This window comes from Neopsephotus bourkii, unplaced genomic scaffold (assembly GCF_033783945.1).
Source record: "Neopsephotus bourkii isolate Nb327-2 ecotype Australia unplaced genomic scaffold, CSIRO-AGI_Nbou_v1 NB_207, whole genome shotgun sequence".
NCBI lineage: Eukaryota > Metazoa > Chordata > Aves > Psittaciformes > Psittacidae > Neopsephotus > Neopsephotus bourkii.
This window is the reverse complement of record NW_026900719.1, coordinates 1,735,440-1,753,896: the sequence shown is the minus strand read 5'-3', so window position 1 is coordinate 1,753,896 and position 18,457 is coordinate 1,735,440. Positions and strand designations below refer to the sequence as shown.

The following is an 18,457-nucleotide window of genomic DNA, read 5'->3' as shown; positions in this document are numbered from 1 at the left end:
ACTGCAGTAAAGCCATCTCTTGCAGATCCTTTTTGACAAATTAAATTGATGTAGCTTTTTTAATGTATTGTTGTAAGAAGTTTGCTCCAGTACTGCCCAGCACCACCTGATCTTTAATGTCTGAGCTACACACTTTATTCTAGTATCTTTCATTAACACACACAGTAACTGATTTCCTGTACACCAGTCCTTACCAGGATTGGACTGTAAGTCCAACAGTCACCCTGGACACAACGCACCGGGACTTTATCTGTAACAGTTTGCTTGCAACTGTTTTTAGACCATCTTTTCCAAAACATAAGCTCTCATTCCGAAGGTATGGCTTGTATTCTTGGGAATATATATACGTCTGGCTGCAAAGGCATGTGTGAAAGTGTTAATTTCACTGAGCTGTCCAGATGACACTGCAGTTGCTCTCACAGTAGTTGACTAAGTTACCATTTAGCACACCCATGGATTTTATTAACAACGAGTTTCTTTTGGATCTTTGGTAAAAATCTTTAAAAGTCGCTGAGCCTGCAAAACCTTGCAACCCCCAATATGATGACAATTAACATCTGAAATTTTTCTAATTTTTCAAGTCAGAAACCATGTATCTGTTCAACACATCCAGTGTTTAATAGCATTAGCCACTGGAAGGATATATGGACTCAGACCATTTTACATTTTTAAGCTTAATTATTAGCAACTGCAGTCATGAATTTTTTCCAGTTACTTTTATCAATTTACCTTTGAATGTCACTGAAGAAGGCTATCAGGCCTGTTTTGTAAGACCTGTGAGATAATAAGGATATGTTTCATATTTATCAAATGGCTCGCGTGTCTTTTCCACTGTTTTGCTTGTGGTTGATTTTAAACAGTCAAGAACTGTACAGGTCATTCTGCTTGATCTTTTGACAATGGGTGGAGCACAAGCGCTCTTTATTTCTCAATAAAGATTTATTAAACCCCAAGCTTAGCTACTTCGTTTGCCAGCCCTGCCAAGATCCCAGGGTCCAATTAGCTAGACTCTTCATTACAAACCACCCAAGAGTGCTTGGAAGAGAAGACTCCCCACAGACCCTACAAACAAGAGGTGATGCAAGCACACCTTGCTTCATCCAGATGCGGCAGAGATCTTCAGTATTATCGATTGCCATGTCGTTACTGCACCAGCATCTAAGACCCACCTGCACCTCAGTCAGACTCCCCTCAACACTTTTTACTTCCCTTTGGCGTTTTTCAAGCTCCCCTCACCTGCCCCACGCCCAGCAGTTGCATCCGACAGAGGTGCAGCCCCAGGCCGCTGGCTCCCCCTCAGCCGCCCTAACACGGGGCTCCCCTCGCGGCCGCCCGCTAGTAGGGACAGGGACCACGGTCCCTCGACGCCTCAAGGGGTAGAGCGGGCGAGACCACCCTCCCACCATGCCCTGAGAACAGCCGGAGGGAGGGTGGGCGGGTGGGTAGGCGCGCACACACAGCATTCACACTACCCCGCTACTCCTCCACCAACCCGACGCGGAAACATGGGCCCAACCGCTCCGCTGTAGCCGGCGCGCAGCGCGCATGCGCGGAGCACCCAGGAGGGCGGGGGCCGGCGTCTAGTGGCGAGTGAGCTGGCTGCCGGTGCTCGCCTGCCTCCTTCCCTCCCTGCTGCCGTTACTCGGGGACTAGCGGTCGCTCTGTAGCGTCCGCTCCCTCTCCCGTCTTGGGCCGCGCCTCGCCTAGTCCTGCCCCGCCATGAAGTTGAGCAGCCGCGGCCGGGGATGCTGCGTGGCCGGCAGCCGGGAGCGCGGGCCGCCGCCGCGGAGCCCCTTCGTGCACCAGCTGCGCCTCAGCCCCCTGGATAAAGCCAAGGTAGGGGCGCGCAGGGCCTGCCCTCCCTCAGCCTCCTTCCCGCCGCCTTCCGCGCGTCCCCCGCAGCGGGCGGGGGCACTCATCCTGCCCCCGGCGCTTTGTGAGACCGGGGCAAACCGGGGCATGTGTGCGTGCGTGCTTGCCCGCAAGCCGGGCTTGTGAGGGCTGCGGCGGGCGGGCGGGCGGGAGCAGCGTGGTGCGGTGGCCGGGTCGGGCGGGGGCTGGTGGTGACCGTGGGGCGCAGGGGCTCCCGGGGCCGGCGCCCGCCGCTGGCAAGGCGTGCTCTGAACTTGTGCACCGCCGCCTGCTTTAAACGATTAAAAATAAACTACATATTTTTTTAATTGGTTTTGTGTTTTGTTTTGTTGGTTTTCTGGGTTTTGTTGCTGCTGGTTTTGGGTTTTTTGGTTGTTTTTGTTTGTTGGGGTGGGGGTTGTTTTTACTTTAATGGGGGTAGGGAAACAGTGCTCTGAAGGCCCTCTTTTCCCAGCGTCAAGTTAAGGTATGCTTGGGCCATGGCATCCTGTGCATCTGAAGTTTGGCCCTGGGTAAATGATCCCTGTGGCATAATTCACCCACTATACAGGCAGCTGTAAGATGACGAGAATTGGTATTAAAATGTAAATTTGCAGTTGTGTGGCTTCTTGTTTGTTAGTTGGTCTCTGCCTCAGTTGCCTCGTGTGATGAGCTGTAGGTGGCTGGATATTCAGAGTGCATGGTCCTTGTCTTAGGCTAAGATCTGGGTCACTTGCTGGATGAAGAAGTGCCATCAAAGGCTCACCTAATAAGGGTTGGCCATTTCTATTACTTTCATCACTGTAATGCTTCAGTTCCTTAAAGCTGTTGTTTTGGGGGCCTAACAGCCTACATGGAAATTAAGATCCACTAATACTGAACCTCTCCAATCAAAGGGCTTTAGATCCAACTTCAATTTAATCTACGTTCTGAGTGAAGTTGATTGTTGCATTGTCCTGTTGCTGTCCAGAGACTTAACACAAGACATGTCTGGCCTGACATACAAAGCATTGGAATGCGCCTCATGTTAAGCATCTGGCAGCCAAGGAATTCATAGTAGACTCCAGTGAAAAGGCTTTTACTTTTCTAAATCAGGTTTCCTGGTATGTGGTTATGTTTACTGATAAATTGTTGTTTGAATGGGAGAAGGGAGAAAAGGTTTGTGCCATTTGCCTTGTTCAGTTTATACCTAGAGCTTCCTCAATAAATCACATAGTTGTAATGGTTTCTTTTCAGTGTAACCTTACTTTGTTCCTTAAGTCATGCTTCTAAGTAATTAATGAGGCAGAAGTCTTACAGGGACCAGAGAGAAGCAAAGATTCCATGCATTCATATGGACTGGGATTGTATCTAATTGTAACAATAACAGTGTTTTATTTTGCGGTGTTAATGTATCTTTTAATGTAGCTTTCTACTTGCTTGTTTATAAGCAATCTTAAATATGCTGTTGAGAGGGCACAGTGCTGATTTCACAGTTTTTGCAGTGTTGAATCTCATAGGAGCTACTAGCATTGCTCATCTGTTTAGTCCTAACAGACCCTTTAGCTGCTTCACCAGCAGAGTGACTTCTGCCTTCTGTGTGGGCTGCCCTGCATGTCTATATGAGACATAAGCTTTGCCACTGTATTTCAAGAATGTTATTTTCAATAAAAAACTGTAAGATGTGTCTAAAGCTCTGTAGTGGGTTTTTTTTACAGCACAGGGACTAAAGGAATAGCCCCACAAAAGAGTGTGGCTTGGTTTTGTTTTTTAGATGTGCTTATTGATGTGCAGCGGCACGGAGTTCTTCAACCCAGCCTCTCTTCCAGTCATATTTTTGCAGTTTCCTTTGAGGAAAAAGCACACAAGCTGACGTACAGAACTGTGATAGATTTTCTTCTGCTCCTTATCATGCTCTCCTAACCTCTTCACTGATTAAAAGTTGTGCTTGACATAGAGGCTGTTGAAGAGCTGTGGAACGCTTCCACTTCTGAGAAATGCTGCTCTCCCAGAAAGGGAGACTTCTTGAATGGGGAGGCTGCTTTACAGTGAATCACAGCAGTGTGCGTTCTCTTCCATGCAGTCTTGGCCTTTTACTGAGGGTTTGGTATGAAGTATTACAGCTGAACTCACTTCCTGTTCAGCTGTAGGCACATACTGTATCACAGGTTTTTCTGTATCCCCTGTGAATCTAACGAGTGAGTTCTGGGATTGCAAAGCTTATTGCAGAAGGTTAGAAATGTGGGGACTGGAGGTATGTGAAGAGGTTGATGAGCACAGGGGAGTGGGAAACAAGGCTGCTTTGTCTGTCAGATAGTCCCATTATTTTCACTACCTCCTCATCTTTCCCACATCCTGCACTCTGCAATAGGGTGGGTTTTTTACTCATTAATACGATTCACAGTAAATGCATTTTAGTGCATTTTAGCCCAAGACTCTGGGAGTGTGGGAAAGAAAATAAATATGTAGAGGACAAAACAACTGCAACGAAGAATAACAACAAAAATCCATTTGAGTGCTAAGGAATTGTTCACATCATCTTCTGTTGACTTTATAAAAGCGGGAAGATAACAGGAGTGTAAAAGCAATAAGGCTCTTTGAGACCTGAGCCTCATGCTTCCTATAGATATAATGGCTATTTTACTCTGATCAGAGGGAGACAGTGGGGATCATTCTTGCAGCTACCTGTTTTATTTCAGTACTATAATAAAAATACCCTTTCTGAAAGAGACAGACATGATTTCATTAGCCATGAATTTGGTTCATTATCATCTTCTGGACACTTAACACGTAAGTCAAAGCTCTTGATTCTAGTTATCTCTACAGAACAGGCAGAAGCATTACTGTAGTTATCACAAAGTGTTTGTAGGTTTGTTTCCGTGCCACTTGAAAATACAATACAACACCATTTTCCATTCTTCTATAGTTTATGGCCCTTTTATTGCACCAGTGCTGGTGTTCCTTTGGTGCCTTGGTGAGCTGATTTGTCTCATTAAACCAGCATATTATTGTGGTTTTCTATATTCTGATTGTTTTCTTTTGCTGGGATTGCTTTTCTTCACTCTAATGAGCTGTATTGTCTCCTTGCAAGTTCAGATAGTGCTTGAGCTGACTCAAGGGGAGGATTGGCGAACAGTGAACAGGACCATGCTCTTCAGCAGCAATGATCTGTTAGATTGGCTTAGTTGCACATGAAGCTTTCTACTCTGGTATTTATCTCCATGATTATGTCAATTGGGGAACTTGCAGAGTGGGAAAGTGGGTAATAAGAGAACTGTTGAGGGACGAATTCCTAGCTCCTTCAGTGCCATCTTTGGTGAATTGAGGCTGTAAGAATGATAATAGTGAGGAAGTAAAAGTGTAGGGCAAGATGTAGTCTCTGTCTGACATATTTAAAAGAAAAATCAAAACCTTTATCATGCTACATGTGCAGTTCATTATTCTGTTTGTTCAATATGTAACCATTAATTTGTAGTTAGTAATGGAAAATTTGTTGTGAATAAGCTGATTTTAATAATGTTTCTCATTGTATTACTAATTTCAAAGATTGTGTCTTTAAGTTTATTTGTGCATAAGAGGTATGGTACTGACTTTCAAGCCAGGAAATAGAGACATAAAGAGGAGACAAGGGTGCTCTGTGATTCTCTTGCTTAGTGTTTAGATATGTGTGGCCTGATATGCTGGAGAACTTAAAAAGGATTTAAGTTCATATTTTATACTTCAATTGTAAGTTCAAACTCAAATCTGAATGCAGAGTCTCTAAATGGGGAGAACATACAATACCTATTTAGTTTAAATTACTTGCCTTACATCAGATTGAAGCCTTTCTGACAGAAGAGTGTAGTACAATTTCCCAGGGCAGCCTTCTGTTACAAGCTGTAAGACCATCCTCTCCCTTCCTGCTGTCTTCCTTGAGTCTTTCACAGCATATGCTGCCACTTCTGAAAACTTAAGTAGAATCCTGTAGACCAGCAAATGTTAAATGACCTCTTGAGAAAACTGGTCATGAGCTGAACCTCATAGGTTAGAGCTCTAGATAGATGAACATTTTAGGGGTTGTTTTAATGTATTCAAAACATGGGTGTTTATATACAAGTTATTACCAGATAGAATTTCTAATTTTAACAGAAAACATGTTTGGGTGAATGTCCTAAATATGTAGAGATATAATCACAGAAATGCCTTGACAAGGTCAGACCAAGAGTGTGTATCTCCTGCATTCAGTACAGTGGTCGGCAGGGACAGGATCTTGTTTTTTCTGTCTGACACTTTATGTAGGTGTTACAGCTTTCTTACCCTGGAAGGTGTCTGAATGTAGATGTAAACTGAACTGCATTCAAATGTTAGTGTCTTTGTTGATTCCTAGCCTTTTAAAGGGGCCAGACATACTTGTCTCCTAAATTTCTTGTGCAGATAGGTCCTTCATGACTGCCTGCTAAAAAGGAGGCTGGTGTCACAGCCAGATATTACACCTGTTTTGCTGGAACTGCTTCTTGATGTCCATTGCTACAACTGCTGTCTCTGGACACAGAAGACCAAGAGGCCTTTTCTGCACATTCATGCCATCTTTTCTGATCTTGTGCATGCAACTGCTGCTCCAGTTCTGTGATGTGTCTCCAGCATGATCTTGATAATAAGGAATTGCTACAAAGATGCAAAGGACCAGTCGCTTGCCATTCAGCTCTGCCCTGGTATAGGAGGATACTTGGAGAAGTGGAAGGGAGAGGGTGTGAATTGCAGAGGACTGTGTCTTCACCTGCATTTTGTTTCCCTTTTTTCTTGACAGCTGGTCTTTCTAATTTTACAAACTTAGAAGGCAGCTACTCTCTTCTCCAGTTTGCAGAGGAATGCTTCCCTGTTTCCTGTAAGTCATGGTGGTCTTGGCTGGATGCAGGTTGCACAAGTTGTTATGACTTCAGTGCTCATCTGACCACTGCACTTCAGGAAGTTGTACTGGTTAATCTGAGAAATTAGTCTAAGAAAGAAATTCCTTCTTTCAATTCTGCAAAATGGAGCAAACCATCAAGGGACTGCTTTCAGGGAATGAGACCATGTTTGTTATAAGATGATGGTACCAAGTGGAACCATCACTGTACAATCTAACATTGCAATGGGCTGGTAGCTTAGGCTTTTCTCCTGCTGTGTGTTCGCTGCCTCTACCCTAGGTCTACAGAGATGTGCAGCTACAGGTTGAATCAGTTATTGAGCTGTTTTGAGAAGTGAGAGGAAGCAGGAACTGATCAATAGGAAACTGAGCTGCATGAGGACTAGATCTGCATTAGGGAAAGAAGAATATGAATAATGCGTTCCACAGCAGCCTGGAGATGCATCAGATCAAACACAACATGAGACAGCACCTTATGCCTCATTACTCATCCTTGCCCAGCCATTGTGGTGTTCAGAAGAGCTTTTCTTCCTCATCTGGTACAACTGTGAATATGCAATATATTTCCTTTTGAGTTTATTCTTTATATGGTCCTTATTTTTCATAGTATCATCTTCGTCTTATGCTAGCCTCTGTTGTACAGCTTGAGGAACATTGGTGCTACCTCAGTCAGCTTCAGTTTTCGGTTCTTTCTCCCTTAGCCAGTCATCCAGAGCTGTACCCTCCTCCACTTTAAGAGATTATTTTTTTTCTTTCTTCCTGCCCCTTGAGTGAGAAACAGGGACTCTTGGCTCCTGCAGCTGTTTCCTGGGTTAGGTGGATCATTGCACACATAGTAGCTAAGTTATGTTTTCCGGAGGACAGTTGGGAGCAACTCCAGACAGATCAGGAAAGGCCCTGCTTCTGGAACAATCCTTCAGGAGACTGTGGGAGAAGTTCCAACATGACATTTTTTTCACTAGAGTTGAAGGCAGAGGGCTGACCGGCTGGGAAAGGGCTCTGAGAGAGCACTGGGAGGAGGTGCAGAAGCAACTATGTTCACTATGGCTTCCCAGAGGAGGATAACTTCTTGAAGACCTCTGCTTTCCAGGGGGTTGTGCCTGTTAGAACAGACCTGTATCTGAAACTCATATGTGTCTGGATGTTTGTTCAGAGGTCTCTGCACCGTGCTCCCCACTGTAGTTCTCCACAGCTTCTGGTTCCAGGAACCTACTGCAGGGGAACAGGTGCCTGCTCAGTCCTGCAAGAGTTTTCCAGGTTGGTTCCTGAATTGCTGTGTCAGTGCGCTCTTCTGAAGTAATGCATGTCACTGACTGGGAGCTGCTGTGGTCGATCAACTTCTCTGTAGTGCAGTAAGATTTATAACACACCCATGCTAAATATTTACTAAGTGTGAGGCTGCAGAAAAGGAAGAGCATGCAGATATACTCACTGACAAACAAAGGGTCTGAAGAAGCGTGGAAACCTGTGACCTCATTAGCTTTAAAGAGTGTGCTGTGTTTCAGCTGTAATTAAGGTTGGCGAATATATAATTGTTACACATACACTACAATTATTTGTTTGAAATTGAAGCATATTCTGCTGATTTTAACATTTTTAAGTTAAGACTTCAGATCATTTTCCAGGAGTCGCTGTTGAGATTCAGTCTAAGATCATGTTATAATAATGCTGCTTTTTTTTTTTTTATTATTATATTTTTATTTTGCAGATTGCCTTCATGACCCTGACTCTGTTTCCTATCCGACTCTTTTTTGCTGCTTTTATGATGTTGCTGGCCTGGCCTTTTGCATTCATTGCTTCAATGGGACCTGATGAGCAAGTGCTTGAAAAGCCCCTCTCCTGGTGGCGAAAGTGAGTCACTGATACGGTGAAATACTGAGAGACTCATTATTTAGTTTGGTGGTTTGAAAAAGAGAACATTGGAAATACCTGACATCTGTCCTACAGACCTGCTTTTCTCTTCGGAAGAAAAATATAAGAATTACTATTTAAACACTCCTTGGATGGGAAGCTAAAAATACCTCAACTCTTTGATATACCAGGAGATACAAGAATTACAGGGAGAAAAACTGATCATTACTGGCCTCTATTGAGGACGTAGTGCAAAGCATCATTGTGGCATCCTTCAATTTCAATTATTCCTGTAATGTCAACTTCCTGTTATGAAGAGTGACACTACGGAATGTGCACAGATTTCATATTCTAAATTGTTGTTTTAAACTGCTCCACCCCATTTACTGCTGCCCTGTGACAAGTTGACAGAACTTCTGTTGATTCCGAGGGCTTGCCCCATGCTTTGGTGCTTATTAATGAGTCTGTGCTCATTTTGATATTGGAAAGCTAATTAAGGTAGAATGTAAGATAGTGTTCACCCATCCATGAAAACTGCCATTTGAGGAGTGAGAAAGGTGTGTATCACCTCTCTTCTGTAGAGAACTTTAAAATTAGGAGCTGGCATTACCATCAGGGAAGCTGATTCTGTTTTGCAACACAGGAGGGAAGGAGTTTGAGAACCACAGAGACATGTCACTTTGCATTTCATTTGGAATCCTATCAGTATAATAACTAAAGGAATAATAGACTGCAATCAGCCTTCCATAGAGTTATTTTGAAGCTTTTTAGATTGTCCCTCCCCCATTTAATCCAATTTCTGTGTCACCCTGCTCTCCAGCCTCCAGTCCCTGTGGGTACAACAATTTGTAGTGTTTGGTTTTGGCAATCTGTGGGCTCAAAGTAAATTCTTCTCTTTTCATGACTATCAATTAAAAAGAAAGAAGCAAACAAAACCCCATCTAAAAATAAACAAACCAACCCACCACAAAACAAACAAAAAAAGAACACTTGAGGAGATGGGGAAAAGGGAAGAAGGTAAAGTATTTCCAAAGCTCCAAGGTATATTCTGTAAGCATCCCTCTGTTTGGGAATCTGCTCTACATTTCTGCACTGTTTTGTTTGGGTGAAGTTGAACTCAGGAATCAGGGTTGTTGCATTCTAGCAATATCCTAATAGCATTTTTCAGGACTGAGTTTATTAAATCTCTTTTTTAGTGTTACTAGAAAGCATTATTAAACATGGTATAGAAGAAACTCAGCAGTCATAGTCTGAATCAAAATTAGTGATAAATGCCAATCTTACTGTGATTAAAACACATTAATATTCAGGCATGAATTGAAATTAAATGGCTTCTTACCTTAAAAGTGGTCTTAAACTTGCGAGAAAGAGGAAACAAGTCTGTATAGTGTTCCTGCTCTGTTTGAGCAGCATATCCTATCTGCACTTATTTCATGCTTATGAAGTTTTTATGTAATGTTTTTCTTTTTCTTTGTTAAGGTATTCTTGTGGCAGCATAACTCTTTTTTTCAACTCTTTACAGGGTAGTGGATATTTTGCTGAAAGCAATCATGAGAATGATGTGGCTTGCTGGTGGATTCCACTGGATAAGTGTAAAAGGCAGACGGGCATTGCCAGGAGAAGCAGCAATATTAACTGTGGCTCCCCATTCTTCCTACTTTGATGCGATTCCAGTAACTATGACCTTCGCCTCCATTGTGATGAAAGCAGAAAGTAAAGATATTCCTGTTTGGGGAAGTAAGTTCGTAGATAATTAATTGTTCTTGAAAAATTAAAAATGATTACTTAGGAGGTTCGCTGCTTATGTATGGGAAAGGAACATTTACTTTTTTTTTCAGGCCATAATATGTGGTGACTTTTTTACTGGTTTACTTTGACTGTCAGTGGAAAGAATTGGGAGGGATGTGTTTTGGGGTGTTTTTTTTTTTTTTTCCCTTTCTCCAAAGTTGAATCATTGTACAAAGTGAAAACAATCCTGCAGAAGTCATGGTTACATTCGCGGTGAAAGTGTAATGTTTTAAGGCCTGACAAATAGAAAAGCAAGTGAGGAGGGGGCTATGGAAGCAAAGGGTGAGGCTAGAAAGGAAGTGTGTCAAGACTTCTTTCTTGGTGCAAGTCAGGGCGCCATCCCAGAAATGTGTTTTAGGAATGTTGTCTGCTCTCCATGGTGCCTTGTCTTGAGGGAGGGCTGCTAATCCTTTGGGCATCAATAAGATTGCTTTCGGCATGATGTGAGAGATGAGCAGGAGCGAATTATTGCACACTCAGATTTAGGCACAAGAAATGCAGATGCCCAGGTCAGTACTGCTTGAATACTATCTTTGGAATTGTCGGTGTAGATTGTTGCAAAGGCTTGAGAGAGGCCTGTGATTTTTGGTACAGTTGTGCCAAAAATGTGTAAGCTTTTAGGCTTGTAGGCTTCTAATCAAAGCCTGTGTGGAAACATTTTGGAGAAATCCACCGTGTGGCAGAATAGCATTTGATATAATGCTGTAATAGCTGCTTAACTATCCCATGTAATAGATTCGGTGGGGACTAGTAGGAAAATCTGAGGAGGATCTGTAGGGACATGCAGGTTGTAGTTACACTGAATGTAGCACAAATGATACGTATTGAGTAGTTCAAACTATTTCCTATATACCTAATTCAATTGAGTCCTTTAAAACTTAACTTAGAAGTCTAGACTTAAAATAAATTTAAAAAAATTAACTTAATTTTGTCCATGTCTGAGTAAAATCAGTTACAGAAAAACAGAAAACCCAGAAAACTGCACACAGTGATTCAATGGAATATTACGAGAATATAGAGTACATCCAAGTAAATGAGCGTTTTGTCCTGTATAGTGGCATTCACTTTATGTCAGGCAGCCACAAAAATTATGTAGTCCCTTATGAGGTGTTTAGAAAAATGCCACGAAGGTGAGGATATGACAAACATTATGGCTGCAACTTGGAGTTCAAAAACATTAGGGTTTTTTTTGGTTTAGAGGAGTGCTTTTTTTATGAGCAACATTGGTTACAGTAGTTTGTGCTATTAAAATAAATAGACCTTAACAGAAAGGTGAGTAATGACTGTAGTGACTACTTGGGCTTAAAATTTAGTGAAAGCTGTCCATGGAGTCAAGTTCAGATATTTTCCTTTACTGCTTAAAAGAGGTTTTCTGTGAAGCAGTTGGTACTGACCATCCTCTCCTCCTTTGATCTGGTATTTTAATTCCAGTGTACTTATTTACACTTCTCTACGCGTGCGCGCGCACACACACACACACACACAAAATGTATTTCATGCAACTGGACCAGTGGTATTTCTCTTCATGCTATCTGTGAAAAGGTTTCATGTTTTTCTTGGGGTAGACATTCATCTAGAACTTTCCCCACAGTGGTCAGAATTGTTTATGTTCTTCAGTTTTTTAAATCTTGCAAACTTGTTATATCATCTCCAGTGGAGTCTTGGAGCCAGCCACTGGTAATTCTAACCTTGTGATTTCTTGATTGAGTCTCGTTAATGGTGATTCAGAATCTTCTGGGGAGTTTCGGATAAAATACATTCATTTAACTTTGAGCAGAATTCAGCATATAAAAAATATATCAGCAGAAGATATCCAAAGATAATTTCCAAGAATGAGGACTTTAAGTGGAGAGTAAATCTTCATCCACCGTATCCAAACATGATGTAGACAAGTTGCCTTTTTGATGTAATGGCAATGTTTATTAAGACACTGTACATTGTGTGCCAGAGGGATCAGGTGCTATAACAGGCACAAAAAGATCTGATTGTGAGTTGGTTACCAAGATTGGTTTCAAAAGTATCTTAATAGGTTTTTGGAGCAGCTGCCTGTGTTATTATTATTGTACCCTTAGTTTGCCAGTCATGGAATATTAAGCTTTTGATCTGCTTTTAAGTCCAGTTGATTGAAAGCCTGTTTTTCATGGAAATATTCCACAAGTGTGTTTGAGTATTCTTGTGACTTAAAGGCAGCTCTCCTGGACCACAGAGGCCAATTTTGGAAGCAGCCTTAAGTCTTGTGACTTTTTCAGACAACTTCATTCATGGGGGGGACGGACGACGGACGACCATATTAAAAAATGCTCTTTTGATCTGAAGGAGGAGTTATGACTTCTGCATTTAGTGGTCAATAGTAAAGAAAATGAAGTAGAGAATGCAGGAACGGACAGAACACATCACCACAATGTTGAAGGACATGTATGTATTCTACGCAATTACTTTCCAGAATTTTGGTAGGTTGGAGATGTGAAGTTCACTGCACCACTTTAATGTAAAGTGTGCAGCCCAATGAAGATGACATTCAGGAATCCGTTGCACTTTATATTGGCGGAACAAGTTAGATCAGTTCTTTCATCAGCACAGATCCTTAAACTTTCCTGTTTTGTCTTCTGGACCCCATGTCAAGCCAGGACAAACTATTTGTGTAATTTCTGGATAGTTACACTTCACTGTCTTTTTTTTTGGCTGGTAAAGCAACCTGGGTAAAAGTTAGTTTCGTTGCTCAAGTGGTTGGTGCTACTGCAGAAATACTTCAATAAGAAGGAAAAAGGATTTGTCTGACAACATCCCCATAAAATAAAATTTATTGCCAACTTTTGTGATTCAGACCACATCTTCAGTGGTCTGAATTTTTAAAAACTAGATCTAAGGTGATGTGCTTGAAGTTTAAATCAGCTTCTTCTTGACATCTGGAACTTCGCCCTCTGAAAAAAGAAAGGAACCTTGGTACCTGTGAAATGAATGGGGGGATATGTTAGCTTAAGTATATAAATGGCAAAGAGGTCATTTGTACTTGGCAGAATACAGAAGCGCTACAGAGGAAATGGGGAGAATCGTACTGTGATGTAAAAACTATCAATTCTTTTGTGGGTGTTTTTTTCCCCCACATCTCCCACATTTTTTTCTTCGAGCTCACCTTCTGAAAGTGTTTTGTAGGCATTTCTAGAGAATCATGAGTAAAAGACAAGAAATAAGTAACTCAGAATTATTTATGCTGCGGTAGCTGGGTATGTTTTCATTTTGGAACTTAAAATATGCCAAATTCTTTACTCATCAATTCTGTATGCAAACTGATCCTCCAGCCATCCACACCATTCATACTGGCTTTATAGGTGGCCATCTCAGTGTATCAGAGGAATGTAGGTGATGGGGTTTTGTGTTTTCGGGATGGGCCAAGAGGAAGCTTCATGTTCAGCTGTCACTCTGATTCTACAATGGTGAAAATGTAACTGCCCATTACTCAAAAATGTGTGTATGGATACGATTTAGTACTGTATTCAGTGCCGTGTTACCATTCTGTTGCTTTGTGTTCTCTGGTACCTTACCGGTGGTGGTGGTGCCAGTGTAGCTTTACTCTGTATGACTGTAACTGTCAAGCATAATTTATATGGTTTGTTGCAATACTTTCTTATATAAATAGCACTTCATGTCTTGATTTGAAATGAGGTTTCCTCACCCACATTTTCCTGGAAATAGACAGGTGAAATACCTCCTCCCCCTTATCCTCCCAAGCCCATTATTCTGAGAAGTCCATTGACAGCAATTGTATGTGTTCAGCTCATCAGAAAGGAACACTTTTTGCTTATGCATCAGCTGGTGCTTCAAATGATTGCATGTGATTTACTGTTCTGAAATCAGTTGGAGCTGCCACCCTGCAATTAATTAAAGCAATACTGATTTTTTGCAGGCTCCTTTAAACCGTGCTGTTTCATGCTAGAGCAACTTTCTGTTGGTTAGTGTATCTGTGGCATTCTGGCTGCCCTACAGGGCAGAGGTTTTGATGAACTACTGGTGCTGCTGTTTAAATTGCGGGCACCTGCCTAAGAAGGTGAAGTACAGCGTGTCACCTGTCTTCAGGGGCACTTGTAATGAGCTGAAATGGGATGAGAGTGACTACATCAAGTAGGACTGACAGTGCTAGAGAAAAAGCTGGAATAATGACACTGGCAAGGTCAATTTTGTGAATTGAGGGGTCTTCTGCCCACTAGAATTTATACTTTAAGGATGGTCACTTGCATTGACAAGCAGAGAAAGTTAAGATTATGTTCTATTTATTAAGCATATTGCACAGTTTTGCTTGTTTCCTTTAGCAGCTCAGTACGCCAGCTGTCTGAAGCATTTTCATGCATGCTGCTTTTTGCTCCTGGTCTGACTTTGCTCTAGTCCAGCTTATTCCTTGCCTTACATACTACTTTACAGTACTGTCTCTAGGGCTCCCTATGTTATGACTCGATTTCTGACTGCAACCTCAGCTTGTCCACCTATTTGGTGTGTTTCTCAGTTTGTCTTCACAAACTCTTGGCCCTGCTTCTGACTATTTCTTGCACAGATCAACTTGGTACAGCCTTTGAATTTTCAGATTACTGTCTTATTTACTGAACATGAAAATACATGGGGAGAGTAAGGATCTGTGTAGCCTTATGCTCTGTTTTAAGACCTGGTTATGAAAAGAGTGTATGAGGAAAGTCCAGTACAGAGCTAGCCTTTCCTTGGTGTGTACTTTTTCAGCTTTTTACTAATGACATGGGAGTTTCAATTTTACTTGAATTATTGGGCTTCACCACTAAAGGTCTGGTAGTTGGTGTCTTGTAGGATCTTAAGTTGCTGTTTAATGCTGAGATTTCTATCAGCTTTTTAGTCCAATCCTGAAGGAAGTAAGCTTAGTTTAATAGATAGGGTGCTTATATAAAATTTTGATGTGCTGGGCTGAAATAGTGATGGCTTCATACATATTTGAAAGAAAGCTGATGGTTTAAAAGGTGTAAGTTCTACAGGCTGTGTGAAAATTGTGTCTGAACCAGGAGAAAAGAAACAAACTTGCCTTGAAGCCTATTTTGTATCATATAACTCAGGCAAAACAAATCCATAGGAAACCAAGCTTTCAGTTGTCTCTTCTGTTTAAACATACTGTAATAGTTTTTCTTTGCACGTGGGTGTGTTGCTGTTTGTGGTGGTGTCCATTTGTAAGAGAACATGCTGTGTGATTGGTTTTTTTGGGGCTTGGTAACACTGCAGTAGCTTGCTTTTTGGGAAGGTTGTAAGAGTAAAGCTCCCAGGTTAACAATGCTTGCCTGCCTGGTTTTCAGGTACAGATTACATTAGTGGTTAGAGACTCCAAATTGGTGAGTTGTCTATAGGCTCATGTTTTGGTCATACTGCCCTATGTAAAATCTATCTGCTTGCTTAATTTCATGTATTATAAAGAAGACTGCTTGCAGCATATACTCAGATAAAGGCTTCAGAGCTCTGGAATTAACTTGTGCAGTCCTTGGCCTGAAGTAACTGGAATTCCATCAGTTGGGCCTAATGTAAAAGAAACTTCAGGGTGAAGGCTGAGGATGTTTGAATCTTTTTTTGCTTTCTTTTACTTGGTAATGCTGGTTTTGCTACAGAATAGTAACTTGCAGTGGTAGGGGAAACTCGGGACTGGCATCACTAAAAAATCAAACAGTTACGGTTATTAGGAAAGAAATTCTTCACTGAAAGGGTGGTCAGGCATTGGAAGAGGCTTCCCAGGAAAGTGGTGGAATCAACGTCCCTGGAAGTGGACAAAACGTGCAGGTGAGGCCCTCAGTGATGTGATTTAGTGGTGCACATGGCAGTCCTGGGGTAAAGGTTGGACTTGAACGTCTTTAAGGTCTTTTCCAACCTGGCTGATTCTGTGGTTCTATGTAACCAAGTATAATTTCTTTCACATATTTTATCCCTTGTCCTGTTTTTGGTTTGGTTTGGTTTGGTTTTTTTTTCTAGTTTTTATATATGGTGGTTTTGGTTTTTTTTTGTTTGCTTTACCTTCCCACAGCAGAAACCCCAGCTGACCCGTGATGATCATTGCTCCCCTAGTGAGCATTGTTCTGTGGATATCATATAAGAACGGGCATATAGGGAAAAGTGCAAGAATATGATAGTTTTTCTCTGATACACTATCTCCTAAGCTTCAGCAGCTTGTGGGATAAAAGCAGTATTTCAGAAGTTGTCTGAATGTTCGGAACTTACTGTAAAGTGTGACAGGTAAGTTTCACAGAACCATAGTAGGATTTTGATGAGTTGCTGGCTGAACTGCCAGTGAAGTAACACTAGAACCAGCAGCTTTTGCTGAGAACAGGACTCTTAATTTCTTACACTTGTTATTCTTCACACTTTAAGCACTGCTGATCCATTAATGCAACAAGTCTATCCTTGACTAAAAGAAGATTATGCAGCTGGTGTCACTGAGCTCATCCCATGGTGGCTGGAAAAAGAAAAGCTGTATTTTACTATTTAGTTTTTTTTAGGCAAATAGAATAGTTAATTATTTCGTGACTCTTGAACCTTTGAATGTATTTACAAGACACAAAAATGATTAAAGGTATTTGAAGACAACCTGCTTAAATAAAAACATGAAGTAGTATACTTGAAGATGCTTCCCTTGTAGTGCTTTTTGACACTGTGAAAGAGTTGTATGTGGTATTTATTTTCTAAGTGGGCCTTGGTGTCCTTGTGACATTTGCATGGAGAGCATATTGTAGATTGATTTCTGATTCTTGTTCATGCTCGTTTTGTGTCTGGCTGTATATAAGAAGTTTCCCACCAAGCCAAGAAGAGTATGCCAGATATTTTGTATGAGGAACAGGCATGCAGGTGATGGCTTAGGAAGTAAGTATGGTTTTTCTTTAGATGACGCTGATTTCAAAAAGATAACTTAAACTGTGTCTGGAGTATCTTTGATCTATCTTCAGTGAATTTGAGCTGTCATAGAAAACAAAAGCTCTAAAGACAGCAGGAGTTTGATTCAGAGACTGTGTTTTGGAAGCACTTGCATAGAGACATACTTTGCTGGGTTGGCAGTGTCTACAGAGTTTTGTGACTTTTGTGGTAGGAGGAAATGGCCTATAGTCAGGCACAGCTGGTTTGTTGCAAAAACCTATGCATAATATGTACATTCATATTTTAAGTTATCTGTGATGTATGTGTATTGGTCTATTAAAACTTGGACAAGTAGAAATTGCCAAAATTATGAAAAACAGTTTTCCTTACAGGAATTTATGAAAATGTCTCAATAAAACTGCAGTAATTCAGCTGAGTATTTCAGTTTGCAGTGTAATATAGTAAAGTGGTTATGTACTTGTACCAAAAGTTTTGTTCAGAGGACTGCTGGGAGGGGAGGAAATATTTTTCAAACAAAGGGGAAATAAAGGCTGGTTTTGTTTTCCTTCCTCTTCAGCTCTAATCAGATACATCCGACCAGTGTTTGTATCTCGCTCAGACCAGGATTCTCGCAGGAAAACCGTTGAAGAAATAAAGAGGCGTGCTCAGTCTGGTGGTAAATGGCCACAGGTACTGTATACTGCTACTGTGTGATGGATGGAATTTGGTATTTTCAGGCTTTGGATATGCAGTTTACTTTTTAACTTGTGGGAGGCTTTAGATGGTTTGTGAGGGATAGGATTTCCACACCCCACCCCATCCTTTCTAGAAGATGGAAGATTCTTATCTATACAAAACACTGCCTTCTCACTGCAGTATGTTTCAAGGGGAGACTGGCTGGTAAGTACACGGGCAAACAGCTCTATTAAGTCATTCTAAACCTGCTGTCATATGGTAAGTTCTCTAAGAAGAAAATAGCCAGGTGCTCAGCAGAATACCTGGGGGAGTATTGTGTGTTCTTAACCATTCTCAGGATTTTGGCATACTGTCATTTTTGGAGATGTGATACTGGCCAAGACAGCACAAGCAATTCAGATGTTCCAATAACTGGAACACACCTCTGTTAGCAATGCTTTCATCATGTGGTCCAAAATAAGTGGCTCAGAGCTATTTTTGACTTGAAACATTCTTTCTGTGAATTTTTGAGATAAAGATACAGGATGACTGTCATAGCAACTGTCATACTGGACTACAGAAATA

The 18,457-nt window shown here is 41.5% G+C and overlaps 1 protein-coding gene across 2 annotated transcripts in view; it reads left to right on the top strand.

The window, feature by feature from the left end:
• Positions 1-1,496: 1,496 nt before the first annotated feature.
• LPCAT1 (lysophosphatidylcholine acyltransferase 1) overlaps positions 1,497-18,457 on the top strand; it is a 59,094-nt gene continuing 42,133 nt past the window's right edge. The window contains exons 1-4 of one of the 2 annotated variants that reach the window (XM_061344322.1): positions 1,497-1,836; positions 8,424-8,566; positions 10,089-10,303; positions 17,775-17,887. In XM_061344322.1, coding sequence (XP_061200306.1) covers positions 1,720-1,836; positions 8,424-8,566; positions 10,089-10,303; positions 17,775-17,887 — 588 coding nt within the window. In that variant the 5' untranslated portion in view covers positions 1,497-1,719. The remainder of the gene's footprint in view (positions 1,837-8,423; positions 8,567-10,088; positions 10,304-17,774; positions 17,888-18,457) is intronic. The other variant, XM_061344323.1, reaches the window with a different exon arrangement.